The sequence below is a fragment of the Suncus etruscus genome, chromosome X, assembly GCF_024139225.1.
Source record: "Suncus etruscus isolate mSunEtr1 chromosome X, mSunEtr1.pri.cur, whole genome shotgun sequence".
In the NCBI taxonomy this organism is placed as follows: Eukaryota; Metazoa; Chordata; class Mammalia; order Eulipotyphla; family Soricidae; genus Suncus; species Suncus etruscus.
Genome location: NC_064868.1, coordinates 61,407,424 through 61,433,116, shown reverse-complemented (window position 1 = coordinate 61,433,116; position 25,693 = coordinate 61,407,424). Strand labels below are relative to the sequence as shown.

Sequence of the window (25,693 nt, the reverse complement as noted above, 5' to 3'; positions counted from 1 at the left end):
CCACATCCTGGTTGCCACTGTGAGAGGCTCATTATAGTGTTTGGTGGTTTCAGATTAGATATTTTGTCTTCAGTGTTGCTGAATCTGTGTTTTGGATTTATAGCTATGCCACTCTCTTAAATTACCAGTATAACTGAAGGCTAGAACCCTGTTCCCCCATTATTTCCCTTTTATTTTTTGAGTCACACCTGGCAGCGCTCAAAGGTTACTCCTGGCTCTATGCTCAGAAATTGCTCGGATCGGGGGACCATATGGGATGCCGGGATTTGAACCACTGTCTTTCTGCATGCAAGGCAAACGCCTTACCTCCATGCTATCTCTCCGGCCCATATTTTCCTTTCTTATCGTTTTCCTTCCCACCTTGATTTCTTTACTCTTCTCACTGTCTCCTACTTAAGTCCTGGGGTTAAGGGATATCTAGGCATCCTCCATTGCTTCATCTAGTTTAGGGCTCTCAAACTCAATTTACCTAGGGGCCACAGGAGGCAAAGTCAGGGTGATCCTTGAGTGCATAGTCAGTAGTAAGCCTTGAATATTGGGGGGTGTGACCCAAACAACTAAAACAAAACAAAACAATAAAGATTCCTCTAGAGCAGGGCCACAAAATGTTGTATGGAGGGCCATTTGCGGCCCGTGGGCTGCGAGTTTGAGACCCCTGAGTTATTTTAAATACTACAGATAAGTGAGATCATCCTGTATTTGTCTTTCTTCTTTTAGATTACTTTACTCAACATGGGATCTTGTAATTTCAATGAGGTTACAGAAAATTGTATGACTTTATTGTTCCTTGCAGCTGCATAGTATTTTATTGGTTATATATACCACAGTTTCTTTACCTACACATCTGGGTTGTTGTAAAAAACTATGCTGAAATGCTGCCACAGGATTGAGAAGTCTAAGACTAAATACAATACATACAGCTTCCAGATACTTTATTTTTTATTTTATTTATTTTTTTGGGTCACACCCAGTGGCGCTCAGGGGTTACTCCAGAGACTGACCCCCAGGCACATGATTTATTAGTCTTTGATAAAGGGGCACAAATATGATGTGGGGCAAGGAAAGCCTATTCAACAAAGTATTGGGAAAACTGGTCAACTACATACAAAAATGAACCCAGACCTCTTTTTAACACTGTGCTCAGAAATCAAATCAAAATGTTTTAAAGAACTTGACCTGAAACCATAAGAGGAACACTTAGGCAGAGCACTCCATGACATTGACGCTAAAGGCATATTCAAGGGTGAAATAGAACTGGCAAGCAAATGGCAGCAAAGATAAACAAATGGGACATTAAACTGAGAAACTTCTGCACCTCAAAGGGAATGATGACTAGGATACAAAGACAACCCACAGAATGGGAGAAACTATTCACCCAATATCTATCTGCTGAAGGGTCAATATTCAAGACATATAAGGCACTGGGAAAGCTTAGCAAGAAAAACATCTAACTCCATCCAAAAATGGGGAGAAGAAATGAACAGACATTTCCTCAACAAAGAGATTCAGATGGCCAAAAGACACATGAAAACATGTTACACATCACTAATCATTAAAGAGATGCAAATTAAAACAACAATGAGATATGATCTCATACAGCAGAGACTGACACACATCACAAAGAACAAGAACAACCTGTGCTGGTGCAGGTGCGGTAGATAGGGTCTCTCATTCACTGCTAGTAGGAATGCTGAGTAGCTCTACTTTTGAGAAAACAATAGGATACTCTTCAAAAAACTAGAAATTGAGCTTTCATATGACCCCTCAATTCCACTCCTAGGAATATACCCTAGGAGCATAAAAACACCACACAGAAAAATCCTCTATATCCCTATGGTCATCACAGCACTACTCACAATAGTTAGAATCTAGAACTTTGGTCAGCTGTGTGCAAGGCAAGTGCCCTACTGGCCTTACTATATATCTCTAGCCCCAAGGAAGGAAATTTTCTTCAAACAAACAATACAAAAAGCCACATTCACTTTACTGTGATGACTGAGAGATACACACTTTAGTTGTGGTGCTGGCACTACTAATGTTTGCTGGCAGTAGCACTATTAGTTTAATTGCTCATGCATAGCCTGGTTTGAATCCTTGCCAGAGGTGGTACACCCTAGCTGCCATGCGCCCCAAACAGAAATACTGGGATTGTGGTTGGCAATGATAGGGGGAACAGTGCCAGGCACCAAACTAAATATTTCATGCATGCAAGACAGGTGCTCTTGCCACTAGGTTTTCTCTGGGCACTAAGAATCATAGTTTTTCAAATAATTGTTGAAATTGTTCTTTTAGACAACATCAAACCCCCTAAAGTTAAAAAGTTAGTTTTAAAGTTCCTTAAAATGGTAGTTTGGAACACTGGTGGAGGGAGGTCGATACTGGTGGTGAAAATGATGCTAAAACATTTTATGTCTAAAATGTTTTTATTCAACTATGAGTAACTTTGTAAATCACCATATTTTAAATAAAAAGTCAAGTTAGTTGAAATGTGGAATCTGAATTCATTATTAACAAGGATTTCTTAATCTATATTTTTGTTTTTGGGCCTTACCCACCACTGTTCAGGGCTTACTCCTGGCTCTGAACATAGGAATCCCTCCTACTCAGGGTACCATATGGAATACCAGAGATCAAATCCAGGTGCCCTACCCACTGTACTATTAATTGTTTTTTTTTTCGGGCCACACCCGTTTGATGCTCAGGGGTTACTCCTGGCTATGCGCTCAGAAATTGCCCCTGGCTTGGGGGGACCATATGGGGTGCCGGGGGATCGAACTGTGGTCCTTTCCTTGGCTAGCGCTTGCAAGGCAGACAACTTACCTCTAGCGCCACCTCGCTGGCCCCCTATTAATTGTTTTGACCCATAAACTTTTCTTACATTTTTCTCGGGGGGGGGGGGCACAACCGGCAGTGCTCAGCTGTTACTCCTGGCTCTGTGTGCAGAAATCACCCGACAGACTTGGGGGATCACATGGGATGCTAGGATTCAAACCCAGGTCTGTCCCGGGTCGGCTGCTTGCAAGGCAAACTCCTTACCAGTGTGCAATTGCTCCAGACCCATTTTACTTTTATATTAAAGACAATTGATCTCTATTGCAATCTGAATGAAGTGTTCATGCATACGTGTTTATACAACATGACATTTTGACAATACCGAGTCATGCAAAACATTTAAATATGAACACATTTTATTTACAATACAAACAGTATGATTGTTAGTATTACTACTTGGTATCATCAGAAAAGTTAAGAAAATTTATTGCGTTCACTGGCTTATACCAATTTTCCAAAATACTAATTTTTGCTTGAAGATTAGATTTTTTCCCTTCTGTGACAAACACTATCAGTTGTTTTTCTTGAAGTGAAAACTCACTCAAGTTTTTTGAGAAAATGTCTACCAAGTACGCAGCTCTGAAAAACTGTAATTTTTCTGTCAGTTGTTCTTTCAAGTAAAATGATGTTCCATGAGAAAGGGGAACCATTGTGTTCACAACTCAAGCATTAAGGAGGCTGGAGGGATGGCCGACCTGGGAGGGACCCGGCTTGATTCCCAGTGTCCCGTGTGGTCCCCCAGCCTGCCAGGGGCGATTTCTGGATGTAGAGCCAGGTGTGACCCCTAAGCGCTGCTGGGTGTGACCCAGGAACTAGTCAATCCGTCAATCCGTCAGTAAGTCAATCAGTCAGTCAATCAATCAATCAAGTTAAAAAAGCACAATTCAAGCATTCACACAAATGCTTTTCTCCCAGACAACTATTATACCTCAACATGCCACAGAGTAATTTATGTATTCTTCCCATTCTAATACACAGCTTTTTTCTTTTTGTGTGTGTGTTTTTTGGGTCACACCTGGCAGTGCTCAGTGGTTACTCCTGGCTCCATGCTCAGAAATTGCTCCTGGCAGGCACGGGGGACCATAAGGGACACCGGGATTTGAACTGATGAACTTCTGCATGAAAGGCAAACACCTTACCTCCATGCTATATCTCCGGCCCCAGAAAGGTTTTTTAAAAGATCTCAGGGACAAAAGAAAATTATGGTTGTGAGCATGGTAAGTTTCTCCAGTCCCTGAAGGTGGCAAGCAACTGGCTCATGGTCCATTAACCTGAAGGCGGCAAATGACCTGCATTGGTGGTCCTAAAGAAGACCAGCAGGAGAGCTGACCAGTGGTGTGGCTCTAGTTAACGAACCCAAATATTTCACTGCAAGTAAAATGGATGTCTCCACTATAATGGAAAGCATAATCCAGATGTGTCTTTTGGCTTTCCTGCCTAATTTTCCCCAAGAAATAATTCAGCCAGAAGGCCCATCAGTGGAAGCCAATCATAACCCCTGCGTGGATTACTGGCTATATTTCTGACATAGCTGTGACATTATTTATCTCTTTACTTTTATTTATTTGGCTTTGCCTCCCTTGCTAAATTACAGATATTCGGCCTCAGTTATCCTGCAATCTTATAGAAATTTTCAGCACCAAGACTGCTAAATTCCCCGCTGGCTAGTATATTTGCAACTCAAAGGTTGAGCCAAGCCAGTTCCCAGAAACTTGCTTTTTCCTGCTCTCAGCTTCATGGTGCTAACAATAGCTTCTGCCTTTCTTAAATTCTTCTTTCCGGAGACTGCGAACTTCTTGCAAACCAGAACACCTCCGTCTCATGTTTCGCCTTACCTCTAGCAGTGCTCTTTCTCAACTACATCAAGTAGTTATTTGATATGTAGATTCTAGGGTCTGGTACCATTGTGTTGTCCCTCCTAACGATCCTCTGCCCTTTGTTTCCCTGAAAATACCTTGCATACCAGAGTTGTGCTTAAAAATGTCATCAGCTGGGGCCAGAGAGATAGCATGGAGGTAAGGCGTTTGCCTTTCATGCAGGAGGTCATCGGTTTGAATCCCGGCATCCCATATGGTCCCCTGTGCCTGCCAGGAGCAATTTCTGAGCCTGGAGCCAGGAATAACCCCTGAGCACTGCCGGGTGTGACCCAAAAACCAAAAAAAAAAAAAAAAGCCATCAGCTGAAAAGTAAAGTTTGTCTCTCATCTCATAGATGTGGGTTCCCATACTTTGTGTGGTCTCAATTATTTCATATTTCATATCCGTCCACTTGTGTTACCTGTTTTCCTCCATGAAGTACTATGACCCACGAGAACTGCTGAGACGCAACATGTCTGCAGCACAAATACCATGTGTAGAAAACACCACACTGCAAAGAACACAATGGGGAAAAATGCAGAACACTACCATACTTAGAGAATTATGATGGTAGTTCTGTAGACCCATAAAGTGCAGATCAGCAATATATCCTCTCTGATATACTTTACAGAGTAAATATGGAGAATGCTCAAAGAACTAAAAAAACTAATGAAATGAACCTAAAGAACCACAAGAAGAATCACAAGGATATGAAAGTAGAAATAGGAAAACTCCAAACTGAAATAACAGGACTGAAAAATTTGGTAGGTGAAATGAAAACCTCACTGAAAAGCCTCCAGCAGAGTAACAGTGGCTGAAGATAGAACCATTGAGCTAGAAGATGAGATGCATAACATCTCCATACAACAGAAGAGGTTAGAAAGAGGACTAACAACAAATGATCAACAACTGGAATAATCCTCAAAGAAGATGAACAGATGAAAACAGAAGTCTGGGATAAACTAAACAAAACAACATAAGAATCATTGGAGTCTCAGAGGTCCATGAAAAAAAATCCCCACGAGGAATCAATTGTCTAGGACTGTGGTCAGCAACCTGTGGCTCGTGAGCCACATGTGGCTCTTTTTACTATTAATTTGGCTCTTCTGTGTGCCAGGCGGCTGCTGCAGGAGTCAGGACTCTGCTCCTAGCCTCTGTCAGTGCGCGCCCTGTGTGGCTCTCAAAATAAAATTTAATCCTGGTTTTGGCAAGATTTGGCTCAGTTGAAAAAAAAGGTTGCCAACCACTGGTCTAGGACATTGAAAAGAAACTCCCAGAGCTAAAGAGTGCGTGCAACCAAATTCTGCACGCCCAAAGAGTACCAGCTAAAAGAGATCCAAAAAAAAGCACCCCAAAACACATCCTAGTCACAGTGACAAATAATGTCAAATACTGACAAATACTGATAGGGATAGAATACCAACAGCAGAAGATCAAAAAAGAAAATTACATGCACTGAACTACAGGGTATCACATTAAGCAAAATAAGCTGGGAAGAATACTGCATGATTTTATTCATCTATGAATAACAGAGAGATAAAACAATGAAATAAACAGTACATTATAATAAAAAGATTACAAAGCTTATAAACAAAATGTGAGGGTAGCAGTAGGGGAAAGAAAAAAATCACACTGGAGATAATACAGGGCTAGTAGTGGAGTTACGTGGGCAAATGGTGATGGATAGGTGAAATAACTTAGTAAATTCTATATTGATATATAGAATTTAACGTTATTATAAGTTAAATTAAAATATATAAATTGTGACTCCCTTTAATTTTTCACTAATAAAGCTTTAAAAAGTAAGGTTTTTAAATGTTTTTTTTCTTATTTTTGGGCCACCTTCAGTGGTGTTCAGGGAGGTAATTTCTAGTACTTCACTCAGAAATCACTCATGGCAAACTTGAGGGAACATTAGAGATACCAGGAATTGAATGTGGTTCGACTGCATATAAGGCCAACACTGTACCATTTCTTTGATCCTTTTGAAAATATTTTGTTTTGGGGGCCACACCTGGCAGTGCTCAGGGGTTACTCCTGGCTCTGGTGCTCAGAAATTGCTCCTAGCAGGCTTGGGGAACCACATGGGATGCTGGGAATTGAACCTGGGTCCATCCTGGGTCAGCTGCGTGCAAGGCAAATGCCCTAACGCTGTGCTATTGTTCCGGCCCCTGAAATGTTTCTAAAGTAATTTTATACAGTGAGAAAAGTACACTGGATAGGGTCTTGCCTTGCACTCAGCATACCTGAGTTTGATCCCTAGCACCACACATGGCCCCCTGAGTACCAACAGGAATGATTCCTGAGACCAGAGCCAGGAATAAGGAATAAGCCTTGAGCACTGCTGGATGTGGCTCAAAAAAAAGCCATAAAAATAATTTATTGAAAGTACATAAATATTTTAAAGTTAAAAACTGTTAAATTAAAAATTGCCTTAGTAATTTTGGTATAGGAACCAGGCCAGCTCCACAGTGGTTTAAAATATTTTACAGGTGTTGGGTGACCATCAATATAAACCAACATAGGCATATGATAACCACTGAAAATCTAAATTGTATCCTTCACCATACAAATGACCCTTGAAAATAAAGATTTCTGAGTCACTAAAGTCACTATTTTGATTCTAGGCATCAGTTTTACAGTGCCTGAGAGATAAACCCATTACCTGAGTTCCATTTCAGTCTCTAGGCTTTCAATCTGCTTTGTGATGGAATCCTCTGATGCAGAAACTGGATGACACTGATCAGCACGTGAGAAAGTACGCCTCTGTGAGGGTGAGAAAGTAAATGAAATGAAACTAATTCTCAAAAGTCGGGAGAAACTATAGCTTGTGAGTTACATGTGGCCCACCAAGGACATTTATTGTTCCACCAGGTGCTTTTGCCTCTGCTGCCTGTCCTGCTTAGCAGCCAACTTGTTTCATGCCTGCAGTATACATGTGTGGGATTTATGCTGCACTCTTCTATTTCTTTCTCTCTGTCTCTCGATTCCTCCTCTCGGTCTTGGCAGGGTCCTCACACTATGGCCCATCAAAAGCAGGCTCCTAGTTCTCAATGAAATACAGTTAAATTCGTTGATTCAACTTTATTTGTTCTTCATTTTAAATACTGTATTTGTTCCCACTTTTATAAACTTCAAAATAATATATGTGCAGTGTGCATAGGAATTTGTTCATCGTTTTGTTTAAATTATACTCCAGCCCTCCAATGGCCTGAGGGACAGTGAACTGGCCTCCTTTGTAAAAGTTTGAAGACCCCTGCTCTAGCAGGAGGGCAAAGACTAGTTTCAGAGGATACTCACCCTGAATTTAGGAGGGAGACTCTCCCCTGATTCCTTTTTCTCTTTAAGTTGAGCCACATCCTCAGCAAGAATTTTCCTATCTTCAAGAAGGTCATTCAGATGGCGTTTGGCTTCTTCGGTACTGACCAGAACCTCAATTTCATTTCCAAGCCAATTCTAGAAGAGAAGTGATATGTGGGTGAGACATGAAAACTCTTTAATTCATGACTATATTTCATACCAGATTTTATCTTACTTCAACCAGAGCCCAAGTAACTAGAAGTGAGACTTTCATTTTTGCCTAATCTCACCAAAAATTCCAATAGTACTTGAAGAATAATGAACATGGCACCTACACTTTCCAATGGAGAGGAGAACCTGGACCAAGCTTATCCATTTTCCTTCATTCCTGGGGTTGCTAAAAGTATGGAAAGATTAGAATTCAGGGGTTCACTGTTGACTATGCCACACTCATCACCAAAGCACCAAAACCTTCTACCATTGTTTATATGACCCTTCCTTTGTCACTCAGTGAAAAAATTGATATTTTAAGATAAAATTTTATACAAATCTATCTTTAAATCTAGATTTTAACACTATATTTAGATTACACATATCCTTTTTTTTGTTTTTTGGGCCACACCCGGCGGTGCTCAGGGGTTACTCGTGGCTGTCTGCTCAGAAATAGCTCCTAGCAGGCACGGGGGACCATATGGGACACCGGGATTTGAACCAACCACCGTTGGTCCTGGATCGGCTGCTTGCAAGGCAAACGCCGCTGTGCTATCTCTCTGGGCCCAACACATATCTATACTTTCTGCTAATTTTTAGAATTTACAATGAGCTAAATTTTTTGGAAATAGTTATTAAATACATGCCAAACAGATAATTAAATAAACTCCTATGTAGAAAAACTGAACACTCTGATGATACTTGATTATTTAGATTTTGAATCCCAGATGAAATTGAATATATATAAAGGATTCACATAACTCAAAAACAGAAAAAAAGACCCCCAATCAAAAGAGATGGGGTGAAGGCTGGAGAGTTAGCTCAAAGGGCTGAGTGGATGCACAGCATGAGGGAGACACAAGTTTAATTCCTCAAACCAGCATAAGAACCAATAGTAGCAACTAAACACTATTAGGTATAGCTCCTCCCAGGGGTGTATACTGGGTGTATTCCCTCTTCCCACTCAAATAAAAGATGGAATGGCTGAAAAGACATTTCTGCAGTGGGGCCAGAGTAATAGTACAGTGGGAAGGGAACTTGTTAGCACGTGGTGACCTGGATTCAATCCCTGTGTGCAGCAGAGTAAGTCCTGAGCACTGCCAGGTGTGGTCCAATCAATCCACTCTCAAAAGAAGACACAGAGATGGCCAATAAAAAACCTCTGATTATCAGGGAAATGCAAATTAAAATTGCAATGAGATATCTTATACCACTGATAATGGCCTAAATTAAAAAGGTGAAGGCCAGGGGCAGGAGTGATAGCATTTGCCTTGCACATGGCCAACCTGGGACAGACCTGAGTTCGATCTCCAGCATCCCATATGGTTCCCCTAGCCTGCCAGGAGCAATTTCTGAGCACAGAGCCAGTGGCACTGAACGCCCTGGGTGTTGCCGAAAAACAAAACAAACAGCAAACAACAAAAAAGGTGAAGGCCATAGCTAGAGGGACAGTACAGAGATCGAATTGCACGATCAATACTGAGCACCAGTTAAAATTCCCTAAGTATGGTCAGAAATGACCCCTAAGTACAGAACCAGAGTAGCATTTGAGAACTACTGAGTGTGGCCCAAAGCAGCCTCCCCCCACCAAGACCCAAAGACCAAGGCCAGAAACAATAAATGCTGGGTGAAGACATAAGAGAAAAAAGAAACTATGGGCTGGAGCGATAGCACAATGGGTAGGGCGTTTGCCTTCCACGCAGCTGACCTGGGTTCAATCCCCAGCATCATCTCACATGGTCCTCTGAGCCTGCCAGGAGTAACTTCTGAGTGCAGAGCCAGGAGTAACTCTGAGTACTGCTGGGTGCACCCCCCAAAATAGAAAGAAACCAGTATTCAAAGTCAATGAGAATGTAATTTGGTTTAGCCTCAATAGAAAATAAAGAATTTATGAAAATTACAAATACAATTACCATATGACCTAACAATTCTATTCCTTAATGGTCCAAGAACAATAGAATATTAAATAAAAAAGACTGCTTCATTGTGATACCACAATAGACAATATCTGGACTAACAAAACTGCTCAGTATTACGTGGCTAAGAACACAAAGATATATAAAAATGTGTGTGTGCGTGTGTGCATGCGTATGCATATATATACATATTTGCTATAAAATAAAATCTGTTTTTGCTAAGGTTTCATTGCCCCTTGAAGTCCAATAAAATGAGAGACAGGTAGAAATGGCTTTACTCTATATACAGTAGAATGTTGGAAGATGGTAAACTCATGTCCTCCAAGCAAACACCTGGTCTACATGGGGTTTTAATAGGGAAAGAACAGAGAAGAAAAGATTAGCTACAGATCAGCACCTAAAGAAAGCAAATAAGTAGAGAAGGGTAAACTGAAGTTAGTATGTCCTTATCTTTATGCTTTAGGACAAGGATAGTTGTCCTAGTCTAACACTGATCTTTGGGCCAAGTTTCGGGACCTTTCACCATTTTCTTACATGGTCAGGGATGAAATAAAATTAGCAATGCTCAAGATTTACTCCTGATTCTGTACTCAGAGATCCATGTCATGCTTGGAATTGAATGGGGGTTGGTTACATGAAAAACAAGACCCTCAATCCCTGTAAATGTCTCTCAGTCCCTATGGTGCTATTTTATTTTCTAAAATTATAGAAAATACAAAACAAGTCAGGGCTGGAGTACTAGTACAGAGGGTGGGATATTTGCCTTATACATGGCCGACCTGGGTTCAATCTCCACCATCCCATACGTTCCCCCAAACACCATGAGGTGTAATTTCTGAGCCCTGAGTGCAGAGCCAGGGATAACTTCTAAGCATCATTGGGATTTTTTTTTTTTTTTTTGGTTTTTGGGCCACACCCGGTGACGCTCAGGGGTTACTCCTGGCTATGTGCTCAGAAGTCGCTCCTGGCTTGGGGGACCATATGGGACTCCGGGGATCAAACCACGGTCCTGATCCTTGGCTAGCGCTTGCAAGGCAGACACCTTACCTCTAGCGCCACCTCGCCGGCCCCGCATCATTGGGATTTAAAGCAAAATAAATGAAAGAAGAACAAGTCTAAAATGACTCAATATAGATTAACCGTTACCTAAAGTTGGGGGATAGAGTAAACATGAGAGGGCAGAGATAGATTAAAAGGAGTACAAAGAAAGTTTTGGCTCTGATGGACACTAATATTATCTTGATTGGTAATGACTACACAGGCTGTATCTGTGGCAAGACTTATTAAATTATACATATCAAATATGTAGGGATTATTTAATGTTAATTACAACTAAACAACACTACTGATAAAAACAGAGGGCCAAAGAAATTGTTCAGGAGTTAAGGTATGTGTTTTGACTGTACCCAATCCCAGTCTGATCCCCTGCACCATATGGTTCCCTGAACTTCACCCATCTTTGGGTCCTCGTACTGAACCATAGACTGAGTTGGCAGAGAAGCACTGGACCCTAGGATCCCTGAGCAGTACAGCACATTAACCCCTCCACAGTAACATAAAGTTATAAAGCACACTGCAATAAAAACATAAACAGAGTTCAATGGGTTGTAGTACATATAAGAGACACAGGGTCTATATGAGACACCATAGTCATGCAAGCACATCAAGATGCAGACTAAATTCCAATCAACCAAACAAAAACAAAAACAGGACCTCAGTGAGAACAGGGATACTGGGGGATTCATTCACATTTTGAACAATCATTCAAAGATTTCTTTTTGGTTTTGAGACCAAACCCAACTGTGTTCAGGGCTTATTCCTGGTACTGCTCAGAGGATATAATGCAATACCAGGGACCCAGGTTGGCTGCATGCAAGGCATTTACCTTATCTGCTGTGAAATCTGTCTGTCCCTCAAATATATTTTTTGGCCATCTATGTAGATCCTCAGGTGTTACTCCAGGTTCTGCACTCAGGAATCACTCCTAGCAGTGCTCAAGAATCATAATGAATATTGGGAAAAGAAACTCAGGTTGGCCTCATGCAAAGCAAATGTCCTGCCTTCTGTACTATCCCTTTGGCCCCCTCAAATATATTCTTTATCTTTATGAAAAAGGCTTATATTAAATGTTATAATGTACTACAATCTGGGGACTTGAGGGACAAAGTAATTGTGCATGGGTTTTGTCTTATTTTTCTTAATGCTCTTTGGCTGAAAGTTCAAAATTAAGGTATCAGCAAGGGGATTTCTTCTGAGAATTCTGTTTATGGGTGATTGTCTTCCCACAGTAACTTCACTTGTCCTTTCTTTGCATATTTGATCTCATAATAAAAAATATAAAAAAGGCTTTTAAACATAGAATTTCATATTCAGTAGTGTTTACTTTTCTAAATAAAATATATTTCCCCCTACACTCAATGTACACAAGAGAAATAGCAATTCAACCATACCTTCATTCGAGCAGCAGTACCTTCCCTCCCACGGCTCTGAGTCTCTTTGTGTTTATTTGCCACCTCCTGTTGTTTCTGAAGAGCATCCTTAAGACGCTTGTTGGCTGCTGCTGCCTAAACATAAACAGCTCATAGTAATGCAGAATTTAATGATAAAAAAGAACATCATCATTCCTGTATGTTTGTAAAGGAAAAGTTCAATTGGTTTGAGTTCCTATATGACCTGAATTTGTAAATCTTCCATGTACATAATAACTGTAAAAATTACTCTTTAGAGCCCAAGGTAGACAAACATTTCAAGAAAAAACTTCACAATAGAAGTACCCAGAAATATCACCGATCAAAATTACCCTGAATTTTTTTTGAAAGAGTAAGAAATCTTATTTGAACAGTTATATTTTGTCCATTTAAAATTTGTTCATAGTTCATGACAAATAAACAAGATTTAATACTTAGGAATTACTGGCCGACATAGTTAGCATTGGCTTCTCAGAACATGGGTTCATTGAATAGATAGACTACTTTCTCAGCATATAAACACTTGGCCCAACAGATGGAATTTCTTACCTCCTCAGTTTTACGTCTGAGCACATTAGACTGTTTCTGGAAATTTCTTTCAAGTTTGAGAAGTTCATATTGCCTCTTACGATCCTGAAAAGAAAAAAAGTCAAATTTCTTTAAAATTTTTAGGACATACCTAGCAGTGCTCAGGAGGCTATTCCTAACTGTGGTACATCATAGTGATGTTCAGGATTGAATCAGGGTTGTCCTGCATATAAGGACAAGTCCCTTGGTCAGTATACTGTCTCTCTGGTCCTTGCTGCATTATTTACAACATATAAAATATGAAGTAACAAGTTCTCATTCATAGAAAATTGGATAAAAAACTATGTTATCTTTATTTTGGGGTCAGACCTGGTCATGCTCAGGGTTTACTCCTGGCTCCAAAGTCAGAGATCACCCTGTCAGTCTCATTGGACCATGAGGTTCTGGGGTTGGTTGTATGAAAGGCAAGTGTCTTTCCTGTTGTACAATCACTTTGCTCCAAGAACTTGTGGTATATTTTGTACCATAGAATTCACTACAAAGGGGCTGGGTAGGTGGCGCTGGAGGTAAGGTGTCTGCCTTGCAAGCGCTAGCCAAGGAAGGACCTCGGTTCGATCCCCCGGCGTCCCATATGGTCCCCCCAAGCCAGGGGCGATTTCTGAGCACATAGCCAGGAGTAACCCCTGAGCATCAAACGGGTGTGGCCCAAAAACCAAAAAAAAAAAAAAAAAAAAAAAAAAAGAATTCACTACAAAAAGAAGAAATTACGCCATTTGAAACCAAATGAACAAAGAGAAGGAGCACAAGGGATGTGATGCAAAATAAGGAAAAAAACCTAGTATTTGGATGATTTCCTCATTTTATATAGACATATAAAATAGATAAATAAAACAAGGCCAAATAAAAATTAAAGAAAAGAAAAACCAATAAAATTGACAGTACAACTAAAGTTACCTGAAATGGGATATTAATATAGACTATTACTAAAACAGAAAACAATTATAATAATTGCAAATCCTTATGATAAGAATGAACTGGACAAAGGTTTTTCAAATCTAGAGAAACTGTGTTCTTTTCTGAAAACATATTTTCTCCTCTCACACATTAACTAAACTTCTTTAAATAAAGACTATTTTTGCTTCACTAAAATAGATGTTTATCAAAAAATTAGATTTTAAATGTCTAGTCAGCTAGGTAAAATAAAACCATACAATATAACTAAAGAATCTTTCAATGGTACAGTCATTATGGAAAACAGAACAGAAGCTTCTCAACAAAGTAAAAGTAGAACTGCCACATGATCCAACATTTCTAGTATTGGGCATATAGTCAAAGGAATTAAATCACAGTTTTTAACAGACACTTGCATTTACTTATAGTAACTAAGATATAGGGGAAAAGTAAATGTTTATGTTTGCTGAGAGATGAATGTATTTAACCCCCCAATATTTTTCTTAAAATTATTTATTTATTCATTGATTGGTTTCTGGGCCACACCCAGCAAAGCTGAGAGGTCCTTTTGGCTCTGCACTCAGAAATCACCCCTGGCAGGCTCGGGGATCATATGGGATGCCGAGAATCAAATAGGGTCCTTTCCAGGTCGGCCACATGTAAGGCAAAAAGCTCTACTGCTGTGCTGCCTCTCCAGCCCCATTTCTTTTTTCTTTTTTTTTTAAATTTTTATTTTGATCATAGTGGTTTACATAGTGTTGACAATAATATTTTAGGTACATATTTACATAAAATCAGGGGGGATTCCCATCACCAAATTGTCCTCCCTACACCTCCGTTTCTGTCCTACCTCCCATTTCCTCTTCCCTCACCCTAGGTTGGCTAGAATATGTGGTCCCCTCTGTATCTAACCCACAACTTAGTAGTCTTGCACCTGTTTGGTCTTGATGCCTCCCTTAGTTCCCCCTCTAACTGGAGGCAGGACTAGCTAGTTCAAGTTGCGTGGTTTTGTTTGAAAAAGAGAAAAGAATAAACTGGGGTAAGGGTCTAATACCCTGAAACTGGGCGGAATCCTTCTAGAGGCTCTCATCATCGATTTGAGAGATGGAGAAAAAGAAGGTGAAACACTCCACCAGTACCAAAAGAAGTGTCAAATATCCAGTGAGGGCTCGAGCTATATCGATAAGCACCACAAAACAACAACAACAAAAAAACAGGCAAACAAACAAACAAAAAAAGCAAAACAAACAAAAAACAAACAAAAACAAACAAACGAAAAAAACACGCCATGGTCTTGAAATGAGAAACATGGCATAGCACATAACGAAAGAAAAGAAAGGCAGAGAAAATATAAGTATGATTGGGGACAATTTCAATACTCACTCCCAAACAGAGAAATCGCCCAAAATAGATAGGTGAATAAAAATAATAATAACAATAATAAATGGAGGTAAAAAAAATATATAGATAATAACCAAGGTTTTGTGCTTTTTGTATTTTTATTTTTTCCCTCCTGCCCTGGCACAGTAAATATTGGGGTCATTTGAAAAGGAATTCACTTGGCCTAAGAGATATGGGGTTTCTCCGTCCTTGGAGCATACTGTCATAGGATCAACACTAGACTTTGCTCAGGAACCTTTACTCTCCCGGTGGTGTTTTTTTTTTTTTTTTTTTTTTTTTGGTGTGTGTAAGACTTCTGTTCTGTGTTTAGAGGTCTCAGTATCTGCACAGATCCTGAGGTGGGACTTATGATGAAGTCAGTCTTTGTGGTTCTAGAGGTTCTGTTACCTCCGTGTTTTAATCCATCTTCTGTGGTTGGTGATCTTGGTCTTTGCACTGATCCTAGGGTGGCACCTAGGATAGCGTCTTTCTTTGTGCTTCCAAAAGCCCCGTTCCGTTACAATTTTCTCTGCCGGACCTTTGGGACTGGGGATCCTGATTATTGTGCAGGTCATAGTTCAAACCCTAAACTAGGGCTTTTTTTTTTTTTTTTGGTCCCAAGATGTATACCGTCTGGTCGTAGTTCTAGCAGCCAGTCATCTATAAATCACGATCTTGGCTTTTGGACCTACCAAAGGGTGCCAAGACTTCTGGTTTTGTCTTGTCGTTAGCTGGTAAGGTAGGTTAATCTGCTCTAAGGTCAGGATGTTCGCATTTTCCTCATTGTCAGGATATCATGTTAGAGTTGGCCCTTGTTGTTGACCCCGCAGTATTAAGGCTGTCCCGGCTGAGATTTGTTTCTTGCCGCTGTTGTGAAGAACTGTGCCGTTTCTATGTTCCAGCCCCATTTCTTAATGAGATGTGAATATATTGGAAAAAATGGGTTGTTAGGTGTTTTTGTTTGTGTGAAAATCACAGAAATGCAGGAGGAAGGCTGGTGCGGGTCTCAACAACTTTACTACAGTTACAAAGTCTCTTATAAGAATTAAGAATTTAGACTAGGGGCCGGCGAGGTGGCGCTAGAGGTAAGGTGTCTGCCTTACAAGCGCTAGCCAAGGAAAGGACCACGGTTCGATCCCCCGGTGTCCCATATGGTCCCCCCAAGCCAGGGGCAATTTCTGAGCGTGTAGCCAGGAGTAACCCCTGAGCATCTAACGGGTGTGGCCCAAAAAACCAAAAAAAAAAAAAAAAAAAAAAAAAAAGAATTTAGACTAGGGCCCGGAGAGATAGCACAGTGGTGTTTGCCTTGCAAGCAGTGGATCCATGACCTAAGGTGGTTGGTTTGAATCCCGGTGTCCCATATGGTCCCCCGTGCCTGCCAGGAGCTATTTCTGAGCAGACAGCCAGGAGCAATCCCTGAGCACCACCGGGTATGGCCAAAAAAACAAAAACAAAAAAAAAGATATGTGTAATCTAAATATAGTGTTAAATCTAGATTTAAAGATAGATTTGTATAAAATTTTATCTTAAAATATCAAGGAACCTTTTTCAATATAGTTCAGGCCATCTACCACAAGCCAGAGGCAAATATTGTCCTCAGTGGAGAAAAACTGAAAGCCTTTCCTCTAAATTCTGGCACAAGACAAGGCTGTCATCTCTCACCACTCCTAGTCAACATAGCACTGGAAGTACTTGCTATAGCGATTAGGCAAGAAAAAGATATCAAGTGAATCCAGATAGGAAAGGAAGAAGTCAAGCTCTTGCTGTTTGCAGATGACATGATACTCTACTTAGAAAACCCTAAATTCTCTACGAAAAAGCTTCTAGAAACAATAGACTCATATAGCAAGGTGGCAGGTTACAAAATTAACACACAAAAATCAATGGCCTTTCTATACACCAATAGTAATAAGGAAGAAATAGACATTAAGAAAACAACCCCGGGGCCAGAGAGATAGCATGGAGGTAAGGTGTTTGCCTTTCATGCAGGAGGTCATCGGTTCGAATCCCAACGCCCCATATGGTCCCCTGTGCCTGCCAGGAGCAATTTCTGAGCCTGGAGCCAGAAATAACCCCTGAGCACTGCCGGGTGTGACCCAAAAATCACAAAAAAAAAAAAAGAAAACAACCCCATTCACAATAGTGCCACACAAACTCAAATATCTTAGAATCAACTTGACTAAAATGTGAAGGACCTATAGAAAGAAAATTATAAAACTCTGCTCCAAGAAATAAGAGAGGACACGTGGAAATGGAAGCACATACCCTGCTCATGGATTGGCAGGATTAACATCATTAAAATGGCAATACTCCCCCAAGCATTGTACAGATTTAATGCGATCCCTCTAAAGATACCCATATTCTTCAAAGAAGTGGATCAGGCACTTTTGAAATTCATTTGGAACAATAAACACCCTCGAATAGCTAAAGCAATCATTGGGAAAAAGAATATGGGAGGAATTACTTTCCCCAACTTTGTTTTTTTTTGTTTTGTTTTTGGGCCACACCCTGCATTGCTCAGGGGTTACTCCTGGCTGTCTGCTCAGAAATAGCTCCTGGCAGGCACGGGGGACCATATGGGATACCGGGATTTGAACCAACCACCTTTGGTCCTGGATCGGCTGCTTGCAAGGCAAACGCCGCTGTGCTATCTCTCCAGGCCCGTTTTCCCCAACTTTAAACTTTACTACAAAGCAATAGTTATCAAAACATCATGGTATTGTAATAAAGACAGGCCCTCAGATCAGTGGAATAGGCTTGAATACTCTGAGAATGTTCCCCAGACATACAATCACCTAATTTTTTTGTGGTTTTTGGGTCACACCCGGCAGTGCTCAGGGGTTATTCCTGGCTCCATGCTCAAAAATTGCTCCTGGCAGGCATGGGGGACCATATGGGACGCCGGGATTCGAACTGATGACCTTCTGCATGAAAGGCAAACGCCTTACCTTCATGCTATCTCTCTGGCCCCACAATCACCTAATTTTTGATAAAGGAGCAAGAAATCCTAAATGGAGCAAAGATAGCCACTTGCAAAAAATTGAACTTAGACCCCCAGCTAACATCATGTTAAATCCAAATGGATTAAAGACCTCGCTATCAGACCCGAAACCATAAGATATATAGAATAACACGTAGGTAAAATCATATTAAATCCAAATGGATTAAAGACCTCGACATCAGACCCAAAACCATAAGATATATAGAACAACAAATAGCTAACATCATGTTAAATACAAATGGATTAAAGACCTCGATATCAGACCTGAAACCATAAGATATATAGAACAACACATAGGCAAAACACTCCAGGACATTGAGACTAAAGGCATCTTCAAATAGGAAACTGCACTCATCAAACAAGTGAAAGCAGAGATTAACAGATGGGAATATATTAAACTGAGAAGCTTTTGCACCTCAAAAGAAATAGTGCCCAGGATACAAGAGCCCCCCACTGAGTGGGAAAAACTATTCACCCAATACCCATCAGACAAGGGGTTAATCTCTAAAATATACAAGGCACTGACAGAAATTTACAAGAAAAAAACATCTAATCCCGTCAAAAAATGGGGAGAAGAATGGACAGACACGTTGACAAAGAAGAAATACTAATGGCCAAAAGACACATGAAAAAATGCTCCACAATACTAATCATCAGGGAGATGCAAATCAAAACAAGTGTGGGGTACCACCTCACACTCCAGAAATTGGCACACATCACAAAGAATGAGAACAAGCAGTGTTGGTGGGGATGTGGAGAGAAAGGAACTCTTATCCACTGCTGGTGGGAATGCCATCTAGTTCAACCTTTATGGAAAGCAATATGGAGATTCCTCCAAAAACTGGAAATCGAGTTCCCATACGACCCAGCTATACCACTCCTAGGAATATACCCTAGGAACATAAAAATACAATACAAAAATCCCTTCCTTACACCTATATTCATTTCGGAACTATTTACCATAGCAAGATGCTGGAAACAGCCAAGATACCCTTCAACAGATGAGTGGCTAAAGAAACTGTGGTACATATACACAATGGAATATTATGCAGCTGTCAGGAGAGATGAAGTCATGAAATTCTTCTATACATGGACGTACATGGAATCTATTATGCTGAGTGAAATAATTCAGAGAGAGAAAGACGCAGAATGGTCTCACTCATCTATGGGTTTTAAGAAAAATGAAAGACATTCTTGCAATAATAACTTTCAGACACAAAAGAGAAAAGAGCTGGAAGTTATAGCTCACCTCATGAAGCTCACCAGAAACAGGGATGAGTTTAGTTAGAGAAATAAGAACGTTTTGAACTATCCTAATAATGAGAATGTACGAGGGAAATAGAAAGCCTGTCTAGAGTACAGGTGGGGTTTGGTTGGGGAGGAGGGAGATTTGGGACATTGGTGATGGGAATGCTGCACTGGTGATGGGTGGTGTTCTTTACATGACTGAAACCCAAACACAATCATGTAGGTAATAAAGTTGTTTAAATAATTAAAAAAAGAAAAAAGCAAAGAAAAAAACACTGTATGGTTTCATTTATATATGGGAAAAACTGAACCTACAAAGTCAGAGAGTACAACAGCACAGGGTGGGAAAAAGAGGAAAAGGTTGATTGAGATCTGCTGATAAATGATTTCATGTATTCTAACTATACTGACAGTGGTAACTATATAAAATAATGAATGTGTTGATACCAGAAAATGTAAAATTTCCAAGTTTATTCTTTTTTCAAAATTCTTTACATTACTCTGGGTACTTTCATTTTCTTTTAAAAAAATTTTATTGAGACCATTGTGAATTACAAGTCCTTCATTGTTGTATTTTAGGCATATAGGTTGATCAGAGAAGAGTAAGTAATTATTAAGTAATTATTAGTTACTTACTCGCTCTTTCAACTGTATTACTTCTCTGTCTTTTTGATGCTTCCATTGTCTAAACTTCTCACCATCCTCTTTCATCTGACGCATTAACTGTACGCGCTGGCTTTTCATCATCTAAAGAACAAATACAAGTATTAGTTTTCTATTTTATTTTAGGCTGATGTACAGCTGGATAAACTAATGAGAGAAAACTTATAGCTAAATTGGATTGGACAAACTAGTTTACCTGGAGCCTAGAGTTGGTCTTATGCCGGGAAACTTCAGGGGTACGGTCTCCTTGTATTTAGGCCAATGGTTTTCCTTTCCATGTCCCTCATATTTTGGTGGGCCAATGCAAACAATAATTGGCACTCTAACACCATTTTTACTGTGCTCCTTTGACTCTAATCCTTAAAAAAGCAACCTACTTAAACTTTTGAGGTTAACTTAATTGTCAGTACACATAACCCATAATCACCTCTTTGCAGGTGTCAGGAACTTAACATTCAATATATTCCAATTTTTCCAAAATGCTTGTGAAATCATTTCACATGATTATGGAAGTGGTCACTCACAAAATATTAAGATGATTTTTGCCCTTTGGGTTCAGAGAATTTAACAAACTACGCATGTCATGTAAGATTTGAGGTAACTACCAGCACATTCTGCAAAAGGGACATTTGTTTCACTTGTCAAATATTTACTACTATTCAATCACTTTACAGCTTTTGATAATAATGGATTACAGTGAAGAAAATCATGACAGATGACATTAATTTAGCATGCACACTCTAAGAAACAAGCACATATTTCTATACTTAAAGAGATTATATTTTTAAGTTACTCCTGAGCACTGCAAAAAACCAATCAATCGTTTTTTTTTGTTTTTGTTTTTGGGCCACACCCAGCAGTGCTCAGGGGTTACTCCTGGCTATCTGGTCAGAAATAGCTCCTGGCAGGCATGGGGGACCATATGGGATGTCGGGATTCTAACCAACCACCTTCGGTCCTGGACCGGCTGCTTGCAAGGCAAACGCCGCTGTGCTATCTCTCTGGCCCTAATCAATCGTTTTTTTTAAAAATGTACACAGCATTAAATACAGTTCTAAGTTCATTTTTTTTTTGGGGGGGGGGGTTGGGTCACATCCTGTGGCGCTCATGGATTGCTCTTGGCTCTGCGTTCAGAAATCACTCCTGACAGGCTTGGAGGACCATATGGGATGCCGGGATTCAAACCACCATCCGTTTTCATGCAAGGCAAAGGCCCTACCTCCATGCTATCTCTCTGGCCAAGGAATGAATCTATTTGGTCATGGTGTATTATCTTCTTGATGAATTGTTAGATTATGTTTGCGGGTATTTGGTTGAGTAACTGTACATCAATGCTCATTAAGGATACTAGCCTGTAATTCTTTAGTTGATGTTGTTGTTTCTCTGTCTGCTTTTGGTATCAGGGTGATGTTAGTTTCATAGAAATTCTTTGGGAGTATTTGTTTCTTCAATGTCCTGAAAGAGCCTGTGAAGGTTTGCCAGTAGGTCCTCTTTAAGTATCTGTAGTGATAACCTCCTTTCATTTCTGATTTGGGTTTATTAAGTTTCTCTCACTTTTTTTTTTAATTTTTGGGCCACACACCATATGGGATGCAGGGGGAATCAAACCGCTGTTCATCCTAGGTTAGAGCTTCCAAGGCAAACGACCTACCATTTGTGCCACCACTCGGCCCCATCTCTCTATCAATTTCTTTTTTTTTGGTTTTTGGGCCACACCTGGCGTTGCTCAGGGGTTACTCCTGGCTGTCTGCTCAGAAATAGCTCCTGGCAGGCACGGGGACCATATGGGACACCGGGATTCGAACCAACTGTGCTATCTCTCTGGGCCCTCTCTATCACTTTCTTATGAGGTTTATCATACTTGTTCATTTTTTCAAAGAAAGAACTCTTGTTTTCATTGATCTTTTGGGTGTCTAGTTCATTAATTTTTCCTTTAAGTTTTATTACCTTCTTCCTGCTTGCCTTTCAGCTAATTTTGTTGGTAAGTTTCCAATTTATTTTTTTTCTGTTTTTTTTTTGGGGGGGGGCACACCGGGTGACGCTCAGGGGTTACTTCTGGCTATGCGCTCAGAAGTCGCTCCTGGCTTGGGGAACCATATGGGATGCTGGGGGATCAACTGCGGTCCATCCTAGGCTAGTGCTGGCAAGGCAGATGCCTTACTGCTCCATGCCACAGCTCTAGCCCCCAGTTTCCAATTTCTTAAGCTGCACCATTAAGTTATTTATGTAGGCCGTTCTTCTTTCCCATTGAATGCTTGCAAAATTGTAAATTTCTCTCTTAATATCACCTTTGCTGTATTCCACACATTCTGATAATTTGTGTCTTCATTCTCATTTCTTTCCAAGAATCTTTTGATTTCCTCTCTGCTCCATTGACTGTTCAGTAGTGAGTTGTTTAATTTCCAGGTTTTCAAGCTATTTATCCATTTGTTTGTAATTCCTTTCTATTTTCGGTACATCGTTGTCTGAGAAGATAGTTAATATAATTTCTATCCTCTTGATTTTCACTGTTTTCTGACCTGAAAATATCTCTATCGTATAATTCTAAATGAAACAGTTGTGTTTTGAGTTTTAACAAAGAAAATGCAAATGAGAGTTTATTACCCTTATTTCCTGATTCAATTTGGAGACAGTATGCTCTGTGGATTCCTTCAGTTTCAGAAGTTTGGACTGTTCATTTAATTTCTTCTTCAGCTCAGCTATTTGACCCTCTAATTCCTGGAGATGTTTACGGCGGCGCTCACTTAACCTAAACACAGATGTGGGGAAAATGAATATTACTGGCAGCTAAGCATGGTTTTAAAAAACATAATATTGGACTCATTGGCTTGTAATTATTATAAATAAATTATAATTATAAATAAAATATAAAAACAATGCTTCAATTAATAGTAACTTAATACAAAGAGTATAATTGTGTTTTGGTGCAACAATGCAATTGCCTCAATACACAAATCCCTCAAAACTCTATGTCAAAAGGATTGTTCTCTGAAAACCTCTCACTTCAGTTTAGCTGCAAAGAATATCTCTGATTCTTACACAAACTGAAACAGAAAGAAAACGAACATTCACCATGACTATTAAGAACCCAAGTTGCGGGGCTGGAGTGATAGCACAGTGGTAGGCCATTTGCCTTGCACAAACTTCAGTCCCTGGCATTGCATACAGCCCCAGAGACTGCCAGGAATTATTTCTGAGAGCAGAGGCAAGAGTAACCTGACGGCTGCTTGGCATGACCATAAAACCCATAACCCAATGCCACCCTAAAAAAAAAGAACCCAACTTTTTTTTTTTTTTTTTTTTTTGTGGTTTTTGGGTCACACCCGGCAGTGCTCAGGGGTTATTCCTGGCTCCAGGCTCAGAAATTGCTCCTGGCAGGCACGGGGGACCATATGGGGCGCCGGGATTCGAACCGATGACCTCCTGCATGAAAGGCAAACGCCTTACCTCCATGCTATCTCTCCGGCCCCCAACTTTTAAACTCAATACTTTAACATCAAAAGAGCCACAAAGTGAAAAGAAAGTAGGATAGTCAATAAAACCCATATCTGAAGAAAATGGAGGACATTTTGATTATCTGTCTTGGTTTTACTCCTAATTAGGTGGTGTCTAGATGTAGTCTTGTTTTTAGCCTGTACAGTAATCTAGTCACAGTTATTTATCATTAAGTGCTGAGACAAGCAATCTGATCAAAGCTTTCCTTGACCTGAACAGATATTGCCTGCATCAAAACATCTGCGCAATTAATGTCTAAGGAATTTATTTGGCTACTCATGTTAAGTTGTACACAGAATTCTTTAACTATCATCATGAGAATTAAAAATACCCAAAATAAACGTTTTTAAAATTTAGATATATTATCCTTACTAAATTGAAATACTATGAGGATAAGAAATGAGTCTTCATCAGTTGAAGAATGAATGTGCAGATATTCTGCATACAGAATATGCATTACTACTCTACAATAAAAAGAAATAAACTGGTAGAATGTGTAACAATATGGTTTACTCTCACACTGTTATGGAGGGAGGGATTAGAAAGAGGAAAATAAGGTACCTTATTACAGAGGTACATATTACCTCTGAGGTACCATATTATAGCCCTAATTTGCATAAGTGATCTGTTTGATCATTCTTCTTTATTTGGATGAGTTTAGGTGACATATGATATGCCCATATAATGCCACGTGCTATCTGATTGTCATCCTGCAATAAACCCTGATTTACATATAAAAAAAAGAAATGAGTCTTTCACTGCATTCCCTCTAAGGCTACTCACACAGTGGGGGCTTATATATATTAACTTTATTCTTACTTGGCTTGATTGATATCCTTCTTTGCTGTCTGAAGTTCAAGTACCAATTCTTCCTTTTCTTTTTGCAGATTGATAACTTCCAATTCTAGATTTTTAATATTATCCTGAAAAATAGTATTGGTAAGAAAGAAAGTATTACAACTGCTTCTACCTTCTGTATCTTAATAACCATGCATTCAACCATATCTCTTCATTTGTATGCTAAAACATTTGTATTTGACTTGATAAAGTTTAAATTTATTTGGTAGAAAAAATATGAACTTGAAATCCAAAGCCATGGAATTTAAATCTCAAGTTCAGACTTATTATGTACATGCCTTAAGGAAAGTTACTTATGTATTTTAATCTAGTTTTATGCAAAATAGTTATTTTATATCCATCCTAAGGCTAATATTCTATTTCATTACAAGTTCTGTTTATAAAAGAAAAAAGTACTAAAAAGTTCTGTGTCCAAGACTGGCTCTTTCTTTGTGCCTGGGAACTTGGAATTTTGTTGGATTTTTGCCATTTGCTAGCCTATTATATTGAGGCACTGTATTTAATTGGTATAAACAATATGGTTTTTCCTGTATACATCTGTTCTGGAAGTCTAGAACTATGACTTCTGGAGATTTGAGAGATAGTACAAGGGATAAGGCTTTTACCACACATGCAACTGACCCCTGCTTTATCACCAGCACAGCATATGGTTACCCAGTACCATCAGGGGTCATACACTCCAGGGTATGTTTCATTGTTTCTACCTCTTTCCCCTCAAAAATAATGACCTTGGGTAAAAGTCCTGATCCTTCACTCAAAGGGACTTCTTGAGACAAAATACTTCACATAATTTGGAATAGTACCTCTCTTAGGGAAAAAGGCCTGATTTCCTTCAGACTTTTTTTCATGATCTTGCTTATTTTTCTCTGCATTGTTTCACTATTACAAATCTTAGCTATGACTTTAACTATGTGATAGACCCTGTGAATCTTCCTCATTGGGGTACTTAGAGGTTGTCTTGGAAATCCCCAAGAGTTTTCTGATCTG

At 39.7% G+C, this 25,693-nt stretch overlaps 2 protein-coding genes across 2 annotated transcripts in view; both read right to left on the bottom strand.

Moving 5' to 3' along the window:
- Positions 1 to 25,693, bottom strand: part of KIF4A (kinesin family member 4A) — a 146,532-nt gene that overhangs the window by 35,599 nt on the left and 85,240 nt on the right. Inside the window, exons 15-21 of the mRNA XM_049767403.1 lie at positions 24,668 to 24,771; positions 22,958 to 23,102; positions 20,327 to 20,437; positions 13,132 to 13,215; positions 12,565 to 12,678; positions 7,989 to 8,144; positions 7,354 to 7,454 (exon numbers count right to left, since the gene is read on the bottom strand). Coding sequence (XP_049623360.1) covers positions 7,354 to 7,454; positions 7,989 to 8,144; positions 12,565 to 12,678; positions 13,132 to 13,215; positions 20,327 to 20,437; positions 22,958 to 23,102; positions 24,668 to 24,771 — 815 coding nt within the window. The remainder of the gene's footprint in view (positions 1 to 7,353; positions 7,455 to 7,988; positions 8,145 to 12,564; positions 12,679 to 13,131; positions 13,216 to 20,326; positions 20,438 to 22,957; positions 23,103 to 24,667; positions 24,772 to 25,693) is intronic.
- DLG3 (discs large MAGUK scaffold protein 3) overlaps positions 1 to 25,693 on the bottom strand; it is a 213,708-nt gene that overhangs the window by 180,165 nt on the left and 7,850 nt on the right. The window lies entirely within an intron of this gene.